Below are 23,512 nucleotides of genomic sequence, written 5' to 3'. Positions count from 1 at the left end.
GGTCGCAAAGAGTCGGTCACGGCTGAGCAGCTAAGCCTGTAAACAATAAACCCAGCACCCCACAGCCCCTCTTGGAGCTTGCTGAAGGCCCTGAAATGTCCTGTGGCAAAGACACACCCTACACTATCTAAATCAGTGCCTGCCCAGGGTGCCCGGTGCACGCGGGTGGGGCGAGTGGTCAGGAGTCGCCCCCCTGTTCTTCCTGAGCTGTCTCACGTGGCAGCGCGCTCCCGCATTTATCCCCAGGGGGCTACAGTAGGGGTCTCTGTTGCTCCCCCCCCCCACTTTAATGCTATTGTACCCAGGGGCTCGGGCATCCCTCGTGGCTCAGCTGGGAAAGAATCCACCTGCAATGTGGGAGACCTGGGCTCGATCCCTGGGCTGGGAAGATCCCTGGAGAAGGGAAAGGGTACGCACTCCAGTATTTTGGCCTGGAGAATTCCATGGACTATACAGTCCATGGAGTCGCAAAAAGTTGGACATGACTGAGCGACTCTCACTTCACTCAGGGGCTCACCTGGGACCCCGCCCATCGCCTCCCCTCCCCGCGGGTCCACTCATCCTGTGCTGCAGCGCCCCTGCCCGAGGGACCCCCCACGCCCCTCCCCAGCCCCTCCACCTCTGGCTGGCTGAGCTGACACCCCGGTCCCCAGAAGGCCCAGGTACTCTGGGCTCACAGGCAAAGCCAGCCAGGGATGGGAAGTGACCCCGCCAGTGGAGACAGACGAGTCGTGATTTCGAAGCCTGAGAACGGGGTCACTGACCACCGCCCAGCACCGGCCGCCTGTGTGGGTGCTGAGAGGGGTGGGAGCAAAGACTGGCGTCCCCACCGGGGACGAGCCCAGAGCAGCGCTGGGACACGGCGGCGCGCAGGCTCACGCGCCGCGACGCGTTGGAGGAGTCCTCCCCAGCTCCCCCTGGACAGCACCGCCGTCTACTCTGCGTTACAGACGGGCCGCTTTCCTTCCCACACGCGTATGTGGAGGGAAGGACACCGCCATGGGAGCTGGGGTACGCGGGCGGCCCCGGGGATTTTGATCTTAGGGAAGTCACTCAGTCGTGTCCGACTCTTTGCGACCCCACGGGCTGTAGCCCACCAGGCTCCTCCATCCATGCGCTTCTCCAGGCAAGAATACTGGAGCGGGTTGCCGGGTCCTTCTCCAGGGAATCTTCCGGACCCAGGGATCGGACCCAGGTCTCCCGCGCTGCGGGAAGACGCTTTACCCTCTGAGCCACCCAGGACTTTGTCCTGGGGCTCTTCTGCTGTCTCCAAAAGGGTAACCTCAGTGCGTGGCACGGAGGCTGCGCAGCCGCGGCGGGGCCCCCACCTGTCGAAGATGGCGCCCACGCCCGCGCTGTGGGCGCTGTTGCGGTGCACGTGCAGCCCGGTGGCCAGGAGGATGCCGTCCTTCACGGCGATGGAGCGGTGCGAGAAGGAGGCGATGAGCAGCTCGTTCCAGCCTGCGGGGGGGGGGGGGGGGGGGGGGGGCAGGGCACAGGGTCACCGTGGTCTCCCGGCCCTGGACCACCCTGCACCGGCCCTTGCAAGGCCCCGCCCCGCCCCCTCGCCCCTAGGCCCCGCCCCCCGGCTGAGCAGGAGCAGAGACTCATCCCATCCGCAGGGCTCCAGGGCTCCGCCCTCGGCCCCGCCCCCAGCAGGCCCCGCCCCGCCCCACCGGGCCCAGGGAGGCAGTTCGCACCCTCTCGAGGCAGGGCCTCCGTGGAACCCCGAGCCCAGGACCCTTCCACAGGAGGCGGCTCCCGGGCACCGACGCTCTCGCGTGCCCCCAGCACACGTGAGGAGTCCCGCACAGAGCAGCTCCTGCAGCTGCTTAAGCCGGGCCCTCGACACTCAGGTGCCCGGGAAGTCCCTCTCTGTACGTGCCAGACGCCGGTACCACGGAGCCCAAGGGAGCCCCCGGACCCTCCTGGGCAGCCCCCACTGCAGACTCCCAGAGCTGACGTTTTGGGGGTGCCACAAAACAGTAAATGATGGAGCCCAGGAGTGCCGGAGCCAAAGGGGAACCGCTGCCCTCTCTCCAAGAGGCCCTGGCACACGTAGCGTGGGCACAGAGCTGGGGAGGGCAGAGAAAAGACCCCGTGCGCACGCGTTCCTGCAAACCGGATGCACAAGCTGTCTCCGGAGCGTCACCAGCCACCGTCTCAGACCCCAGCCTGGAGCCCACGGAACACTGGGCAGTGGTGCCGGTGACCGTCACCGGTGCCCCAAAGGTTCTGGGCTGGTGGCTGTGACCGTGTCACAAGGGTTATGCTTTTCATCATGACTCGACCCCACGAAGCTAGTATTGCCCCATTTTACACAGAGGAAGACAGCCCGGGAGACATAGAGACTGCCCGCTCAGCTCAGGACCCAGGGCCCCTCCCAACCCCGCAGGTCGGCATCTTTTCCTGTGGGCTCTGGGGTTGGGGTCTGTGCCCCAGTCATAGTGAAAGCTCTTCCAGGGACTGTCCTCCCGACCCCTGGGCCCATCGTGGACGGACACCCACTGGCCAAACACCAGGGCCCAGGGGGCTGAGAATGAGACTTCGTCAAGGGGCAGAACCAGGCCCCCAGCAAGCCTGCCCTCCTCTGAGGCCCCTTCCCTGGCCCCGTGCCCCAGGCCTTCTCCCCAGCAGCCCCCCGGCCCTGTGTCCCCAGGCCTTCTTCCCAGCAGCCCCCCGGCCCTGTGTCCCCAGGCCTTCTTCCCATCAGCCCCCGGGCCCTTCCCCAACAGCGCCCCCCCACCCCACCAGGACCTCCCACTGAGCTGGAGCAGGGCCCCGCCCCCTCACAAGGCCCCACCCCTCCACCCACCAGACTCCGCCCCTCTCTCCGCCCACCAGCCCCACCAGGCCCCCGCCCCTCCCCTCACAAGGCCCGCCTCTCACCTGCCCGCAGCAGGATGACCTGGTCGTCCAGGGGCAGCTCGGAAAAGTGCGGGATCCGCTTGGCCCACTCCACCAGCGTGAAGAGCTGCTTGTCAGCCGCTTGGCAGATGTTGGTGACAGGGTCGTTGGGCTGCGGAGGGGCACCGTGGTGAGCACCGGACCCGGCCCCTACACGCCCAACCGGGCGGAGGGAGCTGACCAATGCCCCTGTGACTCCGACGGCCTCAGGCCCCGAACCCCAGCACAAGGACTCAGCGGACACGGCCAAGTGAAGGGTTCTGAGGGGAGGTTACCCTGGAAGGTGTGGGTGGGCCCAGAGCCGTCACAGAGCCCCTGCTGGAGGTGGGGGGAAGGTCAGAGGGCAGGGAGGACGTGAGGGGACCGAGGCCAAAGTCAAGGAGGGAAGAGCTGCCGCCCCAACGTGGAACAAGGGCAGGAGCCGGGGCCCGCAGACACCTCCAGAGCTGGAGAGGCCAGCGTGCGGCCCCCCGGAGGGCCAGCCCTGCCCTGACTTGCCCAGGGACACAGATCTCAGACTTCAGGCCTCGAGAAGTAAGGCAGTAAAACCTGTGTTGTTTTAGGCACCCGGTTTGCGGTCACTTGTCCGGCAGCCACAGAAAGATCACCGTGTTACGACCCACTCGGTCCCCACCGCAGCCCTTGGGCTGATGCCGGGTGACCTTGTGTTGCAGACCAGGCTTGGGGAGGAGGTGGGCAGAGCCGGCCCCTCTGGTGTTGCCGCTTCCTCCCAGACTTGGAGGTGGCACACAGACAAGGGTGCACCAGAGGCCCTTCCGGAAGGTTCCAGTCAGACGGGGCGTGCGTGTGTGCTCAGTCGTGTCTGACTTGAGACCCCACGGGCCATAGCCCGCCAGGCTCCTCTGTCCACGGGATTTTCCAGGCAGCAATACTGGAGTGGGTTGCCATTTCCTCCTCCAGGGCATCTTTCTGACCCAGGGATCGAACCCATGTCTTCTGCATCGCAAGTGGATTCATTAGCACCAAGCCACCTGGGAAGCCCCTAGCCAGAAGGGACGCCAGGTCATCCTCACAATCGGGGGACCCCGGGCAGCCTCAGTGGCTCCAGGCTCCGGCCTGCGGGGCTCGGACAGAGAAACCGCTGGGCCCTGGGGGGTGGGACCAGGCAGCAGACGCGGAAGCGCCTCATCCCAGGAACCAAGTGGGCCAGGCGTTCCCCAACGGGGTGGGGAGGCCTGGAGGAGCTTCCCTGAGAGAAACCGTGTGCCCTCCCGCAGCGCGCGGTCTAAACAATCCGGCCACGAAGGGCCTGCTGAGGGCTCTCGTGGGAGGCCTGTGACAGACGGGCACCAAGGCCGGCAGAGTGGACGGGGACCGGTGTGCAGGAGGAGGACCTGGGGCCACAGGAGAAGCGGCTTCCAGGGCGCACGGCCAGTCAGGGAAAGGGGTGGAAGGCGCCAGCACCCAGACGCCCCCCCAAAGTCACCTTCACACTGAAGCCCCTCGCCCCAGGGGGCTGGCCCACACAGCATCCCTGCCTCCGCCCAGGAGCACCAACCAGAAGCCCGGCACTCACGGCGAGACGCCACGTGCCCAAGCCCAGCACACCCTCCGGGCGTCGCACACCTATCCCGTCCACCAGAGGCCCACAGCCACGGACAGAGCTAGCCTGCACTGGGGACCCGGCTCACCCGAGCGACACACCCAGCAGCTAGAGAGCCAGAGCCTGGGGCCAGACTCCACTCCTCTGGGACCCTGCTCCGTGCCCTTCCAGCCCACAGGTGGGAGCCCAAGCTTGATGGCGGGGTCCGGGGCTGCTGCACTGAGGGGGGCAGAAGGCGTGGGGAAGACCGACCTGTCCCGGGCTGAAGCCCCAGAGGTCGGGCCTTCTCTGACCACTAGCAGGAGCACCCCCTGAGCCCCCGGGGGCCCAGAGCAGGCTGGGTGGAGTAGGCAGGGCCTTGGAGGCAGGTGCCGGGTCATAACCTAGAGCTGGGGGCAAAGGTTACCTGCACTGGAGGTGCGGGACTAGGCCTGGAGGGAGGGGGTTCCCCTGGGGGAGGAGCTCGAACTCCACCCGGCTCCATCCTGCTGGGTGGCCCCCGGCAGGACTTAACCTCTCTGAGCCTGATTCCCACAAAAAGACAAAACAGGCCTCGCTCAACAGCAGTTCCAGGAGCTCTGGCCCCGTGCCGGAGAGGGCGGGGACTGCCCTGTCCTAGGAGGGGACCGCGGGCCCCCAGGCTGGGACCTGAGGCTCCCCCAGGGCAGACAGGTGTCCCTGGTGTGAGGGAAGGGGCCCAACGAGCCAGCCCCAGACAGGGACGCAGGCCAGTCCGCCAGGAGCGTCCACAGGAGGGCAGAGCCCCCGCAGGCCAGCCCACCGGCCTGTCCCCTAAACCGCCCGCTGTTCTACATTCCCGGAGTGCGCAGGGGGCAGCCTTGTTTCCTCGAGACGGAGTCCTCACTGGACAAGAGTAAACCCTGGCAGACCGCTGTCGATCCCTGACTTTTCCTTCAGAGTCTCTGCTCAGTCGTGAGGGCCCTGCGGCAGCCCTGGCTCCCCACTGGGACTGGAGAGGGGCCGCTGGGTGGGGTCTGACCACAGACCAGAAGGGCTGTCGAGGGTCAAACCGAGGGGGGGTCACTGCACACGAGAGGCAACACCCCCAGAAGGAGGGGGCCTGCCTCCCCTGGCGGGGCAGCCAGATGGGGGTTCTGAGAGGGGCTGCAGCCTGGGGCGCCCCATCACAGGAGGACAAGGAAGCGGGGTGTCCTGAGACCGCAGACAAGACGGGACCCCCATGCTCTGAGACTGGGCGGGGGCCATGAGCGAGCACCTACAGGCACGGCAGGGTCCCGTCCCTGACCGCAGCCGGGCACGGGGGACAGTGTGATGGCGAGGATGGAGAACGGACCACCACTCGCTGCGCCGTGACCCCCACAGCATCAGGGGTGCCGAGCCCCCATGATGGGGGCACAAGGGGGTCAAGTGGGAAAGGGCTCCCCGAGGAAGGGACACTTTCCAAGGCTGAAGCTGGAGGAGGAGCAGAGGAAGACGCAGGAGCAGGGGCCCTGGGGCTGCGGGGGGCGGGGCAGGCAGGGCGTCCGGGCCACCGTGAGCCAGGGACGGAACGGAGGGGAGAGGCCAGAGGGACCTCAGGGCCACCCTGAACCCACACGGGAGACACAGACCACGCTGAGACCCAGGGCTGCCCACAGGCCTGGCTGCAGGATGGGCCAGAGGTAACAGGAAGCTGGAAGGGAGCCGTCAAGTCCTGGGCTTTGAGCCCAAGAGCCGAAAACTTGCCCACCTGATGGGCAGCAGAGCCTCGTGGATGTGGGGCGGGGGGTGACAGGGTCCCCCTCCAGGCGCGCTCCCAGGAGGTGTGTGATGACGGGGTCCCCCTCCCAGGTGGGGGGTGATGACGGGGTCCCCCTCCCAGGCGTGCTCCCAGGCAGGGGGTGATGACAGGGTCCCCCTCCAGGTAGGGTGTGATGATGGGGTCCCCCTCCCAGGTGGGGGGTGATGACGGGGTCCCCCTTCAGGCGGGGGTGGTGATGAGATGACAGGGTCCCCCTCCAGGCGGAGGGCGGTGATGGGATGACAGGGTCCCCCTCCCGGGCGCGCTCCCAGGGCCCCCGCCCCCAGAGCAGAGCAGACAGGCGTGGGCAGGGCGCTCACCGAGCTGGGGTTCAGCCCCACGCTGGCCTCCACGTAGGTCTCGGTCTTGGGCTCAACGGCCAGCTCGGCCTCCAGGATCTTCTCCACGGGCATGTCCTCGTTGGCGCTGCTGGTCGACTCCACCTCGCCCTCTCCCCGGTCCTTGCCGCGTTGCCTCTCCTCCTGCACGGCTGGGGGGGGTGGCCACTGGTCAGCCCACAGCTCCCGCGGCAGCCTCTGCCCCTGGGGCCCAAGCAGCGCGCCCGCTCGCTGGCCAGACCGCAGCCCCGTCTCTGCCCCAAGCCCGGCCTCCCGCTCCCGGGGGGCTGTGCGCTCTGAGAACAGACCACGCCACCTCTCGCTGATTCATTCAACCACGGTTCACACCAGGACCGCCCAGGGCCAGGGCAGACGGGGCCCCCCTCTCAGGAAGCCGATGGTTCAGCGGGGATCCCGAGGTGGAGTGAGAAGGGCTTTGATGGGCTATGGACGCAGGCAAAGCCAGGAAGGCTTCCCGGAAGAAGCGACAATGAAGTTGAAGGAACAGAAAGATAGGGATGGCCACCCAGGCAGGGAAGGGGGCATGCACCAAGGCAGAGGGCCAGAGCAGAGATGCTGCTGCAAGGGCCTCTCGCGTCAGCGAGAGATCAGAGCAGGCCAGGCTCCCGGACAGGGCGCAAGCGTCCCGGGAGAGGGAGAGGGTGGGACGCAGACCTCTGAAGGTCCACGCCCGCTGCGGGGAGGAGAGGGGCTGGGGTGGGACACAAACCTGGGCGTGAGCGGGGACGTCAGGGCCGGGTGGATGGGGGATGGGGTGGGCGGAGGGGGTGTCCAGCATGAGGCTGGAAGACTAGGCAGATGGGAGCAGCTTAGTCTCTGGGAACCCAGGAGAGAGAAAAGGGTTTATTTCAACACGCCCTGAGGACACCCACGCGGAGAAAGGCCGAGGGGACCTGGCACCCCACGCTGGGTGTTCAGACCCTCGATCTCAGAGCCCGTGCAGCTCAGGCCGTCCTCTCCCAAGAGGGGCTCAGACTTCCCTGAGGTCACCCCGCAGGCCAAGGAGACGCTGAGCCAGAGCCCTACAAAGCCCTGAGGGCCTCCTGCAGCGTCCTGGGCTGACCCCACCCCCACCCCTCTGCTGGGGACAGCAAGGACCCTGGACCAGAGCAGTGGGGGGGAGTCCGCAGCGGGAAGAAGCCTAGTCCAAGGTCGGAGGGGCTGCCACACAGCCCAGCACCCTCCCAGCGGAGCCCCGGGCACCCTCCCAGCGGAGCCCCGGGCATATCGGGCAGAGCCCCGTGGACGCCCAGACACCCGAGTTATAGCAGCAGCACCAGGACTGGGCGGTGCCCCCAGCCCCCCAAGCCCCCCGAGCCCACCCTCCCGTGGTCCTGCCCTGCTGAGCCAGAGCGGGTCCAGGCATCCCCTCGACACCCCAGGGGCCCTCAGCGCCCACCTCAGACAGGGCTCCACAGGGCCCCTGGGGACCCCAGCACAGAGCAGGGGCTGGTGCGAGGCCACTCGTGGAGGGCTGCGGTGCGCACACAGCCGCCGTACTGAGCAAAAGGGCCTGCTCGCAGCCCCTCACCCCCAGGGGCCGGGGGAGCCTCCGTTCTCCGAGCCTGGGGGCCTGAGGGCTCCCCTCTGAGGCTCCCTGCGGTCCCCAGGCCCCACACAGCCCTGTAACAGCCCATGTCGACCCCTCTCCATCAAGTCGGCCCCACCGACGACCATTCAGAGACACCGGGACCCATTGATGCCCTTCTCCGGGCCGTGGGGCGTCCTGAGGGCCAGCCTGCCCTCCTTCCTGCCTCCACAAACGGCTGTTCACAGCTGCCCCCTGCCAGGGGCTTCATTCTCCGAGCCCAAATGCTGACTCAAGCGAGGGACTTTCCGTTGGTGCAGCTGGACTCCGGACAGGGGCCGGCCGACACTGCGAACCGGACCAGCTGGGCCACGGAGCAAGGCAGGCCTCGGGCCAGAGCTTTCGCAAACCTGGCGCTTCTGCAAAGTCTGACAGCTGGTGGGGCTGGGTGGGAAGCTCAAGCTGGCCGGCTGGCCCCCACCCCCTACCACAGCGGATGCTGGGCTGGGCCGGGCACCTCCTCAGGTCACCATCTGTGCAGGGGACTGGGTCACAGGCCAGAAGGGTGGACCCAGCGCGAGGCAGCCACACAGGCCCATCTAGACCACAGCCGAGTGACGGGAACTTAGAACGCTGGCGGGCAGTGTCCCCGAGACCCTGAGGGTGGGGTCCCCGGGGTCTGTGCTCTGGACAGAGCTGAGAGGCAGCTGAGAGGCGCGTTTTACCGAGTGGGGAAACTGAGGCCCAGAGCACCCCTCATGGCTGAGCTCTCAGGAGAGCAGGCGGCTCAGGAGTCAGATCTGCTCTGCCCCGGGTGAGCCCCAAGCATCTCTGGGCCCCAGCACCACCCCACCAAGTGAGACTAACGGCACCCGCCTCCCGGGGATCCACGGGCATTGTCCTCCCCTCTGTCTGCTCGCGACTCCCGCCCCCAGGCCCCCCATGCCGTGGCCCAGTTATGGGGGTGCCTGCACTTGAGACAGCCCTGGGCCCAGGGGTGCTGACCAGGGGGCCCTGGCTTGGGGGCGGGCAGGCAGAACTAACTAGGAAAGCTCTGTGAGTACCCTCACTGTAAATGTTATGGTTTTATTTATAGACGGCGGTGGGAGGCTGGGGCTGGGATTCTTGCTGGGCCAGGTGGGCCGTCGTTTACACGTGGTTGTGTGTGACTGACGTCCAGCCGGCGGGAGGCCTCAGGCAAGAGTGGCGGCCAAGACAGGGCCTTGTTCTCCTCCCAGCCCAGGGCTGGGGCGGGGGGCTGCACGGGGACGCTGCAGGAGAGCAGAGCTGGTGGGCCCCCCGCCGGGATTCCCAGGAAAACCCCTGGGGCCAATCCTCCCCAGCAGCTGAGCCAGCACCTGGAGGGGTGCTAAACACCCCAACACAGCCAGGGTTCCCGAAGTCAGCAGACTCAGGCGTGGGAGCCCTCTCCCCTGGGGAGTCGGGCAGGGAGCTGAGCGGTGGGAGGGGGCGTCCGGGTGGGGGAACGCCACGCCTGCTGCCTCCTTTGCTTTGGGCACTTCCCCTGTCCCCCGCAGGGCTCAAGGGGCAGGCAGGATGGGATTCCACCAGGGGCTCTGGCCCAGCTACGCCTTCTCAAGGGCGGAGGGGGAGTCCCGCAGGAGGCCACAGGGCGAGTCAGGTGCCTCCAGCTCAGAGGACCCGGCCTCCTACTCCTCAGCCTGCACACGAGAACGGTCACGTGCACACAGTCACACATGCACACAGGCTCACACCCATGCACCCACACATGTAAACCAGCACTCACACGGACGCACACGCACACACACACAGGCTCACAGATGCACATGTGTGCACACAGGCTTGCACACACACACAACCCCACACATGCACACACACACACAGATGCATACACTCACATCACACATGCACCCATGCACACAGACACACACACTGATGCACACACACGTGCACACAGACTCGTACCCACACATGCACACCAGCACACACACTCACATGCACCACACACAGACTCACATGCACACATACACGCACCCACACGTGCACACAGGCACACACACAGACTCAAATGCACACAGACACGCATCCACAGATGCACACACACAGATGTACACACACAGATGCACACACACTCACGCATGCACCCACAGATGCACACAGACACACACAGATGAGCACACACACACATGCACATCAGCACTCACACAGACTCACATGCACACTCACACACACACGCACACACGTGTCCACACGCACACACACAGGTGCACACAGGCTCACACAGATGTACACATGCACACACACAGGTGCACACACATGCGTCCACACGCACGCACACAGGTGCACACATGTGCACACAGGCTCACACAGATGTACACACACATGCACACAGGTTCACATGCACAATGCACACCAGCACTCACACACAGACACACACGCACACACAGATGCACACACATGCGTCCACACGTGCACACACGCACAGATGCACACACACATGTGCACACACAGATGCACACATACATGCACACAGGCTCGCACCCACACATGCACACCAGCACACACAGAGACACACATGCACACTCACACACACCCATAAGTGTACACAGGCACACACACAGACACATGCATACATACACGCACCCACACGTGCACACAGGCACACACATAGACGCGCATACACACGTACCCATTCTGTGGCCACCAGTCTCCCGACCCCCCACCCACCATGACCCCCGCCACGTTCCTCTCAATAGGACTTTGGGGGAGCTTGCCGACACCCCCATGCACAGATAAGGAAACCAAGGCTGGGAGAGGCAAGGCCACGCACCCCCCGTGGACAGGGAGGTGGGGACCCGGCTGGGGCTCTCTCTGCAGTAGAACGCGGTGCCACATCCGCCTGCACATGCACGTGTGCGCACACACACACACCCCAGGCTCCGTCTCCACAGCCGTCGCTCAGAGCCAGCAGACGGACACAGGAAGGAAGCGGGGAGCGGCCTTCCTGAGGGAGGAAGCGAGGCAGAGAGGGGACAGTGGGGTGACCCCTCCGGCCTGCTGCTCTCACCCCAGACGGGGACCAGGTCTCCCTCTCAGACCGGGAAGCCCTGCGTGCCAGCCTGCCGCCCTCATCAGACGGGAGCACCGATAGGCCCCGAGTGCAGCCACATGCCCAGCGGACAGGCCTGGACCCAGCCGGGGAGGCCTGGCCTGCGGGCACTTCCCACCTGGGCCCCTGGCCCCACGGGCCGCGTGAGCACCGTCACCCCACACGAAGCCATCACCTGCCATGTCTCTAGCTAGCCAGCCCTCCCTGCGGTCAGCCAGTCCAGATGCCAGCCCCAAGCCTGTGTCCCCGCTGCACCAGAAGCGACCAGAAGCCTCTCACGTGGGTCGTGTCGGGCAGGGCCAGCCGGCATGGCTGCCCGCCACGGGGCCGCACCTAGGAGGGCTCGGGCTGGCCCTGGGGGCCTAGAGCCTACATGTTCCTGCACAGGCCTGGGGGGCACACCGGGCCCCCATCGCCGGCACTGCGCTGCCCCCGCCGGGGAGCCCTCCCGGCGGGGCTCACACCCCGGGGCGGGGGCAGAGAGGAAGGAGACTGGCGTGCAACTCACTGGCCCGCAGAGCCCTCTGCAGGGCGGGCACCGCGGCCACTCCAGAGGGTAAGGCGGTGGGCTTGCCCCCGCAGCAGCAGGGAACCAGACAGTGCCGCACCCGCGAGCCGATGGAACCGCCTCCCGCCGCCCCCGGCCAGCGGCTCTCAGGCCAGCGAGGAGTTTAACGTCGTGTTGGGAGCACAGGAGGGCCATGTAGGAGTGTTTTTACTGCCTGCTTGTGACTTATAAATCCAGCGGGAGGCGAGGGGAGGTGGGTCCTGATGGAATCAGGTATTTATCTAATGGCCCATAAATCAGGCCTTGAGGGCCTCAATGCCTCAGGACGGCGCCCAAAGCTCCAGATTCATGCATCAGATGAGAGCGCGGGCATACGGCCCTGCAGGCATGACCCCCGAGGCCCCCTCCCTCCCTGGGATGTGCGCAGTCACGGCACAATGGGTGGGTGAGTGTGTGTGACCAGGCAGGGTCCCCAAAGAGGCTCCGAATATAGCAGGTGCCCCTAAGAGCCACTAGTGGGCAAGGGCAGGGGGGTTAAACCCGCTGATCCCCCAGACCCGAGACTGCAGCTCCCCCGGGACAGGAGACGCTGTCTCCACTCTGACCAGACCTTGGGGGGACAGACCACTGGGGTGTCCCCCAGACTCTCAAGTGGAAAGCTTGAGAGGGCCTTAGGAGAGGGTCAGCGCTTACTGGACTGGACGGCCCTGGGGACCTGTGTTAGGTTAGTCTCTGGGGTCCACAGGGAGCTGCATCCGCTGCGGGTCTCGCCTCTGCACGTGCTGCCCCTCCATCCAGATACGCGCTCTGCTGAACACCCCTCCACTCCTCAGGGGTCAGCTGGACACCTGTCCACCAAGCGCTGCCCAGTGCCCACAGCAGGGCTGGGGCCTCCTCTGGGCTCCCACAGGCCCCGGGCTTCCCCGAAGGCAGCACTGACCACTCCCAGGGGGCCCTGCCTGGCTGTGTGACGGTCACTTTCAATGTACAGACGGCCACAGCTCTCTGACCCACACCTAGGTGCAGACTGATCTACTGCCCACCACGTGCTTGCCCCCTGCCCAAGTGTCCATCCTTCAGGAACAACACCGCACTCACCACCTCCAGGAAGCCCACCCTGACTACATGGGGCAGCCAGAGGAGCTGGGGCTGGGCGCAGGCCTCCCCACACCAGGCACACGCTTCCTCTGCCCTCTTGCTGGCCTTGAGGAACAAGGTCAGCGCTGGAAGCCAGGGCCCGGTTCCAGCCCAACATGTGACCGTGGCCGAGCCCCGGACCCTCTGGGCCCCAGCTTCTCCACCCGCACACAGTAGGGTGGGCCAATGTCTCTATGGAACACATGCCCAATGAGGAAGGCTGGGCAGGCAGACCACGGTCAAGCCTCCAGCTCACGCTGGAGCCCAGGAGGCACCCCTCTGCGGGGTCCACGGGCACACTGCCCCTCACCAGTGCCGAGACCCCCGTTCCATCACTGCTTCTCAGCCTCAAGGCACAGATCCTACAGGACCACTGGCCCAGCTGGGGTCTCGGGTTGTCAGCAAGGAGGACTGGGCTCCAGAAGATAAAGGAAAGAGATGAAGACTGCAGCCCCCACAAGAGGGCGGTCCCCAGCGACGAGACAGCCGCCTGGCTCCCCCACAGGATGGGGGGAGGAAGGTGCACACACACCAGCCTGTGGGGACCGTGGAGCAGACGGGTGCAGGAGGGACATGCAGACCCTGACCCCAGACAGCACCTCCCAGCCAGGAGGCCCCAAACCTGGGCCAGGGAAGCCGAGGCCCACAGATGGCAAGGGGCTGTGAGGAGCCTGCCCCAGGCTCAGGCCCCGGCCGGCGGGACAGCCGGACAGTTTCAGTGACCCTGGGGTGCAGCCTTCCATGCTCCCTGCCCCACGGCCCTACACACACCTGCTGTCAACGAAACCCGGCCCCGTCCCAAGGCCGAGAGGCCTGCAGCCCAAGTCTCTCTACTGTGAGGACCTGGGTCGTGAGGCACCCCCGCCCCGACTGCAGGAGGAAGCAGAGCCCAGGACGACCCAGCACCCAGCATGCTTGGGTTGTCCTGATGGTCTCCAGAACTCCCTGCCGCCCACCCCAGCCCCAGGTCTCCTGGACCATCCTCCCAAGTGGCAGCAAGCAGGCCCCAGGACCCACCTGTACACTCTCTGGGGCTCATTCCAGGTGGAGCCCCCACCTCCCACCTCCCGCCACAGCCCCCCAGAGCCCAGGCAGTCGACAGGGCCCACCGGGACCGCAGAGAGGTTCTGATGGATGCCTCTCCCCAGCAGGGCTGGGAGCCACTGGCAGGCAGGACCAAGGGTACCTCTCCTGTAACCCCCGAGCCTGGCACGACGCCGGTGCTCAGGCAAGAGTCAGTGAGGGAGCCCAGGGCCCCCAGGGATGTTTGCTAACCCAGCAGCAGCGGAGGGAGTGAGCGCCCCGTCATCAGAGGTGTGCGAAGGAGCCGCGGGCAGGGAGGGCCGCGCCCGGCAGGCCTACCTTCGCGCTTCATGCCCATGGCCAGGCACTTCTGGTAGCGGCAGTACTGGCAGCGATTCCGCTGCCGCTTGTCGATCAGGCAGTCCTTGTTGTCGCGACAGGTGTACGTCAGGTCCTTGCGCACCGTCCGCTTGAAGAAGCCCTTGCAGCCCTCGCAGCTGTACACCCCGTAGTGCTTGCCTGCGGGCGGGGCGGCCGTGAGCGCCACGCGCGGCCTGGGACGCGGGGCGCGCGGACCCGGACACCAGGGCTGCATCCTCTCTACGTCCGGGCTGGCGCCCCAGAAGGGCTCAGCCGGCCTGCTGGGCTCGGGGGGATGGCGGAAGGGGGCGGCGTGCGAGGGGCCCTCGGCCCCGGGCACAGCCCGGCGGCCCCCTTGCCAGCGTCTCCACTGGAGCCACCCGCCCGCCGCTCACCATCTCCTGGACTTGGAGGCGCTAGGAGGTCCAGGGTGGGCGGCTCGGAGCTGCGGAGATCCCTCGCTGGCGGGCTGGGCTCCTGCCCCCTGCACCCTCCCGGGGGTCCTGCGGCCCCGCCCCCGGCCCCGCCCCCTACCCCCGGCCCGCCCTCCCTACCCTCGGCCCCGCCCCGGCCCCGCCCTCCCTACCCTCGGCCCCGCCCCGGCCCCGGCCCCGCCCCGCCCCCGGCGGCTCACCTGAGGAGCGGTCCCCACAGATGGCACAGATGTGCTTGGTGAAGGACGCCATGTTCCCTGAGGGGTGGGCCGGCACTTTGAGGACACCATTGAGGCCCAGCGGGGGCTTGATGTCTTCGCTGCTGCTGACGGGGTTCATGGGCGAGCTGAGCTGCGGAGGGAAAGTGGGGTCGGCCCGGGCAGGTGCCGCGGGGCGTCCGCGGGGCAAGGGAGGCGCTGCCACGCCCCCCTCCACGGAGAGAGAAACGGGGGCTGGGAGGGGGCCTCGCCCACCCCCGGCCACGTGGCACGGCAGGCCCAGCCCCAGGGACCCCAGCAGGATGTCCGCCCCATAGGCTTGGCCAGGCTGGAGGAGGCCGTCCTGCCCCCAGGGCCCCAGCTCCCACGGAACCTCAGGCTCGAAGGAGGACCCACGAGGCCCCGGCTCACACTCCTGCCCGTCGTCCACCTAAGTGAGAACTGCCTGCCACCCCCGGGCGCTGCCCCCAGCAGCCAGCCACAGCTCTGGGACACGCTGGTGTGGCCAGGCGCTTTGGGGACCCCAACCCATGGATGGGCACCGAAGCCTGGCCCCGGAGAGGAGGGAGGGGAGAGGGAGGAGACAGCAGCCCTCCACACACACAGACACACACGGCATGGTGGGGGTCTCAGACGGAACCTGCAACCCGAGGAGAGACAGCACCCCTACACACACACACATCCTCCGCCACCACACACACACGCACACCCATCCTCACACATACACACACACACACATCCTCACCCCCACACACACATCCTCTGCCCCTCCCGCCATCACACACACACACACACACACATCCTCTGCCACACACACAATTCTCACACATACACACATACACACAATCCCCACACACACACACCCCCTCCGCCCCTCCCGCCATCCTGACGCTGCGCCAGGAGGAAGCGTGGGAAACTCACCAGTCACCGTGGCAACAGCTGCCGCGGCAGTGACACAGCAGTTTTGGTTCCGCTGAGCCCACCCCAGCTCTCCCGTCAGCGCCTAGGGCCCAGGGGTGCTTCCCACTGCACCCTGCAAGCCAGCCGCGCCCCACAGGCGCCAGGGCGCCAGCCGGCAGCCCCCCAGCGCCCTCACTTCTGCAAAGCCCTGACCGAGGCGGAAGTCGGGTCCTGCAGCACCTCTGGACAGATCGCAGCAGCCACGTGGCCCCTGGGTCGCCCCAGGCCGGGCTCCTCCTGCACACGGGAGCCTCACCCGCTTCCTTCCATGTGGGCCCCGACTCCCGGCCCCCTCCTCCCGGGACAGGAGGAGCTGGTGCTCAACGTGCAGAGAGCACAGACCGAGCACCTGCAGGGACTCTTCCAGCCCCGGACATCTGGGCTCGCCTGCCCAGGCGGCCACCTTGATCCGTGAGGACGCTGAAGCCCACAGGACTCGGGGGGCTGCAGGGAGGCCAGGAGGCCAGCTTCGGCCACGCGGGGCTGTCAGGATGCAAGGGGAGAGGCGAGGGGTGTCCAGAGGACCCCACTGCCTCAAGAATGCCCCCCGCCCCCCCCCACACACAGTCTGCAGGCTTCAGGAGCATCTCCCAGAAGACAGTCAACTCAGCAGGGGCCCCAGCTATTTGCTGAGTGTCACCGCGCTGGGCTGTGCCCCGTGGGAAGCCCTGACTGAGTGGGGAGAGCTGCCCGGCCCCCCTCCAGAGTGGATGCAGTGGCCAGCCAGGGGCACACGGCTTTAAGGGGTCACGCAGGTGTGAGCTCAGGCCTCTGGGAGCCACAGCTCTGAGGGGCCCCCTGCATGCTGCAGAAAGGGTGTCCAGGGTCCCGGGAACACGCCAGCCCAGAGCCGCAAGACAGCCCACCGAACACCCAGCCAGGCGCCCGAGGCCACAGAGAACACCCTCCACCCCGCGGGGCTCGCCAGGATCGGGGTGGGCAGCCACAGCTGACCATGGGGGTTCTGCCTCCTCCGTTCCCTGAGTGACTTTGGGGGAATTATCTAACCGCCCTGGGCCTGAGGTTTCTCATGTAAAGACAGGAGAAACAAGAGTGCCTCCGCCCAAGGGTTGCCGTCGGGAGGAGCGATTTGGGGGCCGCGCTGACAGCAGAGCTCGTGAACCCAGCTTGGGGCACAGCAAGCAGTCTCCGCCCGAGCACTGGGGCCTCCGGGGGCCGCCCTCAGGCCGGCTGGGCCGCGGACAACGGAAGGCAGCACCCAGGCAGAGGGGGCCGCCAAGCACGTGCTTGGAGGAGGGCACACCAAAGGACTGCTGGGAGAAGGGCAGGAGACCGGTGTGGCCGGGGTGGCCAGTCAGCAGCAGAGGCCAAGGGAGGTCCCGAGGGGCCCTGAGGACACCGGTGAAGGCCGGAGGCTGGGCACGAGGCCTCCCGCGGCCTGTGGGAGCCCGGCTGCGACTCTGAGCAGCTGGATCCTCTGGGCGGCACCCCGGAAAGGAACTCGGGCACTTCCTCTGTGGGTGCCCAACCCATGCAGGGTGGGTAGGGGCCACCTGTCCTGTCCCCCAGACCCCCACAGGCAGGCCCCTGGGACCGGTGTCCGCCGTCCGTAACCTGAGACGGCCTTAGCACCAGGGACGGAGCCCTCAGACACAGTCAGCATCAGTGGCGGCTCCACGGCGTACCCAGGGTGGGGGCCCATCCCATTTCCCCTTTCGCGTCCTTGGCATTCATCTCAGTTCCCGCAGAGCCTTCGGGACTGACTGAGATAACTGCCTGGCTCCATCGGGGCCCCAGACCTCCTCCTGTCTCTCACCGCCCCTCGTCCACGCCCACCACACCCTTCCTTTCCAGCCCTCGCGGGTAAGGCCGATCACCCCCATCAGCATGGAGTGGGAGGCCCCTGGACCCCACTGGCCTCTGCCTGCCCATCGAGGCCAGGGACAAACCCCCACACTTAGCCTGGTGGACCCAGCCTCACGGCCACGGTGCCCACAGCAAGGACAGGCAGGGCTCACGTGGGTCCTGCCCAGGGAGGCTCGCCAAGGTGGCGAGGTCAGGGCGCCAAGGTGCCCACACATGCCCGGCACTGCAGGTGAGCTCTGGGCCGAGGTGGGAAATGCCCCCTGGGCTGATGGAGCCCCCGAACCAGGGGAGAGGAGAGGCAGCTCAGGCCACAGTGCCTTCGGCCCAGCCTGGTTCTGCCCAGAGCCCCCAGCCCCACCCGCATCCACTTCCCTGCAGGGCGTGGTCGAGTAGGGGGCCGTCCCCACCAGCAGCAGAAGTCAGACCGCCTCGCTGGTTCCAGCTCCATGACTCCGCGGTTGTGGTTTTGAGGCGGAGGTGGGGGGATGCCCCCCCGAACTCCACCCACACTTCCATGAATATGGGGAACCCCAAGTTTCTAAGACAAACTGCTGATGCCTAGAAGCTAAACTCGGCTTCCGAGGAAGGAGTTTATGGGGGGCAGGGTGGTGGCGACTGAGGCCTTCCCAGGAATGGTGGCCAGAGGCTGAGCCCAGGGCTCAGACCTCGGCTAAACTACCTGGGGCCTGACCGACATACAGAAGGACAGGCGGACAGCTGAGCAGCGCATGGCGGTGAACGTCGGGCACACACCCGCACCCCTCCGCTCCCTGAGCCCCGGCATCCGCCTCAGGGGATCTGCAGCTCCTCGCTCACAGGCACCTGCACTCAACAAGCACGCATCGCGTGCCGGGAGCCTCGCTGTGTGCCGGCAGCAACACAGACTAGGACGGACGAGGCCCCAAACCCCCCACCCCTCCCCCAGACAGGCTAACCCCCAAGGCTTGGGGGGCATCACTGCCACCCTCGGGCCCTGCCCCGCAGAGCCCCCACTCCAGACTCACTCCCAGGCTCCTCCGCACAGGAGCCCTCGGGGCGTGCAGGGCAGGCACCAGGCCCGGGGGCAGCAAGGAGCTTCCCGGCCCGAGAACCAGCAGGTGCTGCCTCTGGCCCGGTTCCCAGGGGACAGGTGTGGGCCGGCCCTCGTCTGCCTCTCGCTGAGTGGCAGGCACTCCAGCCAGTGAGGATCGGGGTGTGGTGGCCACGCTACAAAGAACACGGCCAGGCCCAGGAAGGCGGCTGAGACCCCTTGTGCCAACCCTCCAGCCTTCTGTCTGCTTCTGGAAGGCCAGGGGACACAAGGGAGCACGGGCCCCCCAGGAACAAAGGGACTGACGAGGGGCCCAGAAGAGCCAGAGGGGTGCTCCACCGAGACCAGCTCCAGACAGGCCCAGCCGACGGGCAGGGAGTGGGCTCCAGACCTCAAAGCACCCCACCTTCCTGTGCCAGGAGCGGGGAGTCCTGGAGGCAGGGCAGCTCCCGGGCAGCAGGCAGCCCGCGGGACACGCTGACACCGTTAGCCACGCATCTCTGGGTAGGGGGTCCTGTGCTGGAGTCCCTCTCGAGCTGGCTATACTGCCCCCCCAAGGAGACGGCTTCCAGAGCTCCCCTCACAGGGCTCTCCTCTGCTGGGGCCTCCTAGATGGACAGGCCTTTCTCTATGGGCGGACCTCCTCTACTGGGGCCTCCTTGATGGGAGGGGCCTTCCTCTATGAGGGCCTCCTCTACAGGGACCTCCCAGGGGGGCTTCCTCTAGTGGGAGCCTCCCTCTATGGGGGGACCTCCCTCTGTGGGGTTGGTCTTTCTCTATTGGGACCTCCCTCCACAAGGATGACAGCTGCTCCCAGACATGAATGACACTCAGAAAAGGGGAACTCAGCTTTGTCAGGAAAGTTTGAGCCCCAGAAACAGGGAGGACCCTTGGGATTCAAGCAGATCTCCCAGACATTCAGCAAAAAATCCCACCAGGAGACCATCAGAGCCAAGAAAGAAGATGAGCAGCTGCGGTCCTGGGCACCCCGGGCAGCTCTGTCACGGTTCAGACAAGAAGCACCCACACCAGGTGGGTTGGCGGGGGTGGGCGGTGGACCAGGCCTCAGGGGTCTCCCAGACAAGAGCTGGCTCTGCCAAGGGCCAGCTGCCTCCTGACCCGGACACAACCCCAAAAGACAGACTGTTCCGAGAAGCATCTGAGCAAACTCGACCATGGAGACCACCAAGCCCAGGAGGTCACCTCTCTGAGACTGCTCTAGAGGCAGAAGGTAGAAGTGATGGCACCTGCTTCCCAGGGGCCACAGAAGGTGCAGGTAAAGTCAGGCCCTGTCCCCTGGTCTGGGCCCCTCACCCCTGGTCCGGGCCCGGCCCCCTAGTCAGGCCCCGCCCCTAGCCCAGGCCCCACCCTTGGTCCAGGCGCCGCCCCCAGTCAGGCCCCACCCCTGGCCCAGGCCCCGCCCCTTAGTCAGGCCCCACCCCCTGGTCCAGGCCCCGCCCTGCACTTACCTGGGGGCTGCCGGTGCCAAAGCCCAGGGTGGGTGTGGTGGGCACCGACATGGAGTGCGGCCCCATGGGGGAGCTGATGACCGAGAAGGGCGGGCCCATGCCGTTGATGGGCGAGCTGAGGGTGCTGATGGGTGAGTGCAGCTGTCCCGGGGAGCCGAGCGAGGAGCCGATGCTGGGCCCCAGGGAGGGGTGCAGCGAGGGGGCGGCCATGGAGCTGCGCGCCGCGGGTGAGCTGAGGGAGGAGGAGTTCACCTGCGTGGAGAAGTCTGCAAGACAAGAAGCCACAGGAGGCCGGTCAGGGGCCCGCACCGGCGACCCGCTACCCCTCGGGCCACGGCGACCACGCCAGGCCTAGAATGTCAAGCGACTGCCTGTGCAGGGCCCCGCCGGCCAGGAGGCCCGGCCGGGCACACCCAGAGCTCCCCTCCGGGGTACCCGCCACCCCGGCCCAGCTCCACGGTTTAGGCTGGGCCCGAGGCAGACGTAGGAAGGGCAGGCTGACAGCCTACCGGGGCAGGGAGGCCAGATGGCTGCCCCTCGAACCCGCAGCACCCCAGGGCCATCCACCTGGAATGGCCGGTGGCCCGGAGTTGCCAGCCTCTCTGCCCATCTACTCAGGGGGTCAAGGTGAAAGTCTGGGGATAATAAAAACCCTGAAGGCTAACGTTTCCACCACACCCATGGTGCAGCAGAAACAGTCCATGTCCTCAGTGTGGATGAGCGAGCAAAGTTGGGAGGTACACGGCACGTCCCATTACCCCATTTTACAGAAGGGGAACTGAGGCCCTGCGCCCTTCCAACTACCCACTGCACGCACGGGCCTGCTCAGGGACCCAAGCAGCGGTGGCCGAGACACCACACCCCCAGGCCCTCTAACACATGGGGCCTTGGAGAGGTACGGCTTCCTGTGTGCCCGGGGCCTGGTGGCCTGGTGGCCTGGTGGCCTGTGGCCCGGGGGCGGGGAGCTTCCCAGTGGGCCTGGTGGAGGGGCCCGGGTGTGTGCCAGGCTGGAGACAGGCAGCCTACAGAAGCTGCAGTGAGAGGCCCAGACCTCCCACACACCAGCCTTTCATCCCAGGGTTTTCCAAGTCCCGTCAAGCACTAATTGGGCCTCCCCTCCCCACCCTGAGGGCTCAGCGAGAAGCTTCCACAGGAGGGAGGCTCTCTGGGGTGAAACTGCTGCCCGAGGGCCTGAGCAGACCACGGGAACTCAGAGAGGCCCAAACAAGGCAGCTGGAGCCAGAGCTGCAGGCCACAGCGAACCCTGCCTCTGTCTGGCAGGGTGCCCTGAGCACACCAGGACCCCACCCCCCACCCCGCCCGGGGCCTCAGCCTTCCCGTCTGCAAAACGGTCTCCGGGCCTTCCGGCCAGGCCTGCAGTGATCACACAAGCTTCTGACAAGTCGAGCGGGCCAAGGATGCAATGCAGTGGCCCTCTCCAGGCACCCCCAGGTTGGGGGGACACCCTGCCTGGACCACCTAACAGCCCCAGGAGGATTTCGCATGCCCAAACCGGAGAACAGCCGTGCCCAGAGCGCCAGGCTCAGAGCAGGAAGAAGCCTTGTCTGGGCATCACCCCCAAGTCCTCCCCCCTCATCGGTCACTGGTACCAACAGTCTGGGGACACACTGCAGGAGACCACCACCTCCAGGCACAGCCAGGCAGGCCCGACTCCGGCCGGAGCTGAGCTCTCACCCAGGGCCTTCCAGACTTGTCCACGGAGGTGCTGGGCACCCCACTCTGTGGGCTGGTCCCCACAGGCACACAAGAGGCTCTGCCAACCCTGGGGGCCCCCTTCTCCGGGAGCGCTTACCCATTTCCTTCCTGCAGCTCCCAGCTTGCTGGACACCCCATCCCTCACGTGCCCTCTGAGGGAGGAGGGGCATGGCAAGTGGGCCTGGAATTCCAAGCCAGGGAGTAGGGGCCCATCTGCCACTGCACCAGCAAGACAGCTTCATCCGAAACCCTCGCCATTCACAGAAAGGAGCACAAACCGTCTCACTGAAGATAAGAGCTTATGGAGTCCAGGTCCAGATGGCGGCACCTACTGGCATAGATGGGAACTGCAACCCAGCCCTAAGAGCCATTAAGCTTCCTGCACCCACCTAAGGGGGCTTCCCTGACAGCTCAGCTGGTAAAGAATCCACCTACAACGCGGGAGACCCCGCTTCGATCCCTGGGTCGGGAAGATCCCCTGGAGAAGGGAAAGGCTACCCACTCCAATATTCCTGGGCTTCCCTTGCAGCTCAGCTGGTAAAGAATCTGCCCACAATGCGGGAGACCTGGGTTTGATTTCCGGGTCGGGAAGATCCCCTGGATAAGAGATAGGCTACCCACTCCAGTATCCTGGCCTGGAGAATTCCATGGACTGTATAGTCGCAAAGAGTCGGACACGATGGAGCGACTTTCACACATGACCCACAAGAGGATGCCTACACCTGTGTGCCCAGGGGTCTTCCCCCAGGGATTGGCAAGAGCAGGCAGGCTGCAGGAAGAGAAGCAGACACAAGGTCTGGCTGCACGCCCTTGACCTCACTGAACGCCCGCGACCTTGTCCACCCACCTGTGACGGACAAGGAAACGCGTAGCAGGCATGACCCCCCTAAACCTGCAGCTTCCCCCAGGCCCGCAGTCACTGCTCCTTCCCCAGGGCCCCTGGGATGCCCACTTCACCAGCGCTCGCTGCCCCCTCCCTGCGTGAGGAACCCTGCTGCAGGGTGCAGGCTAGCATGGGCCCCTCCCCGTCACTGAGTCCCGAGAAGCACCCTTCTGATCTCCAGGGGGCAGGGGGGGAGCAAGATGGACATTACAATGTCCGTTTTGCAGGCATCGTCCCCAGAGAGCACAGCGGCCACCACTGGGGCCACAGATCAGATGAGCGTTCCGACCTCTGCATCCAGAAGCCCGAGGGCCTGGCCTCCTGAGGAGAGCTGCCCATCGTTCTCCTCTGGAAGTGAGACGGGGGTCTGCGACCAAGAGGGAGACGTCACCCCGGGGTTTCTGCAGTTTCCCCACCTCCACTTGGCCATCCTGGGGCACTGGAGAGTCTCAGATTGGAGGAGAAGGCAAAGGGGCTTCTCGGAGGCAGCTCCCGTAATGGGCAGAGTGCAGCCGGCAGGGCCAGGGGGCCCGGAGCCCCTCGCGGCCCCCGCTGCTGGCCAGCCATGCCCGCGGGGCAGGGCCGCAGAGCTCCCCACTCCCACAGCTGCAGACACTCGCGGGTCTGAGCTGGGCCTGCTGGGCCTGAGCCGCTGGCTTGTTTGTTTGTTTGCTGCTCCCTGGCAGGAAGGGGCGGGAGAGGCAGGAGAAAGCTCTGGCCAGAAGGAAGGAGGGAA

General features: G+C 66.4%; 1 protein-coding gene across 5 annotated transcripts in view; it reads right to left on the bottom strand.

Annotated features, from left to right (window-relative positions):
* RXRA (retinoid X receptor alpha) overlaps nt 1–23,512 on the bottom strand; it is a 92,185-nt gene that overhangs the window by 7,330 nt on the left and 61,343 nt on the right. For all 5 annotated transcript variants that reach the window (XM_043470133.1, XM_043470136.1, XM_043470135.1 and 2 more), the window contains exons 2-7: nt 20,178–20,443; nt 14,874–15,024; nt 14,219–14,398; nt 6,554–6,723; nt 2,890–3,019; nt 1,329–1,461 (exon numbers count right to left, since the gene is read on the bottom strand). In XM_043470133.1, the coding sequence (XP_043326068.1) occupies nt 1,329–1,461; nt 2,890–3,019; nt 6,554–6,723; nt 14,219–14,398; nt 14,874–15,024; nt 20,178–20,443 (1,030 nt within the window). The remainder of the gene's footprint in view (nt 1–1,328; nt 1,462–2,889; nt 3,020–6,553; nt 6,724–14,218; nt 14,399–14,873; nt 15,025–20,177; nt 20,444–23,512) is intronic.

This window comes from Cervus canadensis, chromosome 5, assembly GCF_019320065.1.
Source record: "Cervus canadensis isolate Bull #8, Minnesota chromosome 5, ASM1932006v1, whole genome shotgun sequence".
NCBI lineage: Eukaryota > Metazoa > Chordata > Mammalia > Artiodactyla > Cervidae > Cervus > Cervus canadensis.
The sequence above is the reverse complement of the archived record's forward strand: the minus strand, read 5'-3'. Positions and strand labels throughout refer to the sequence as shown.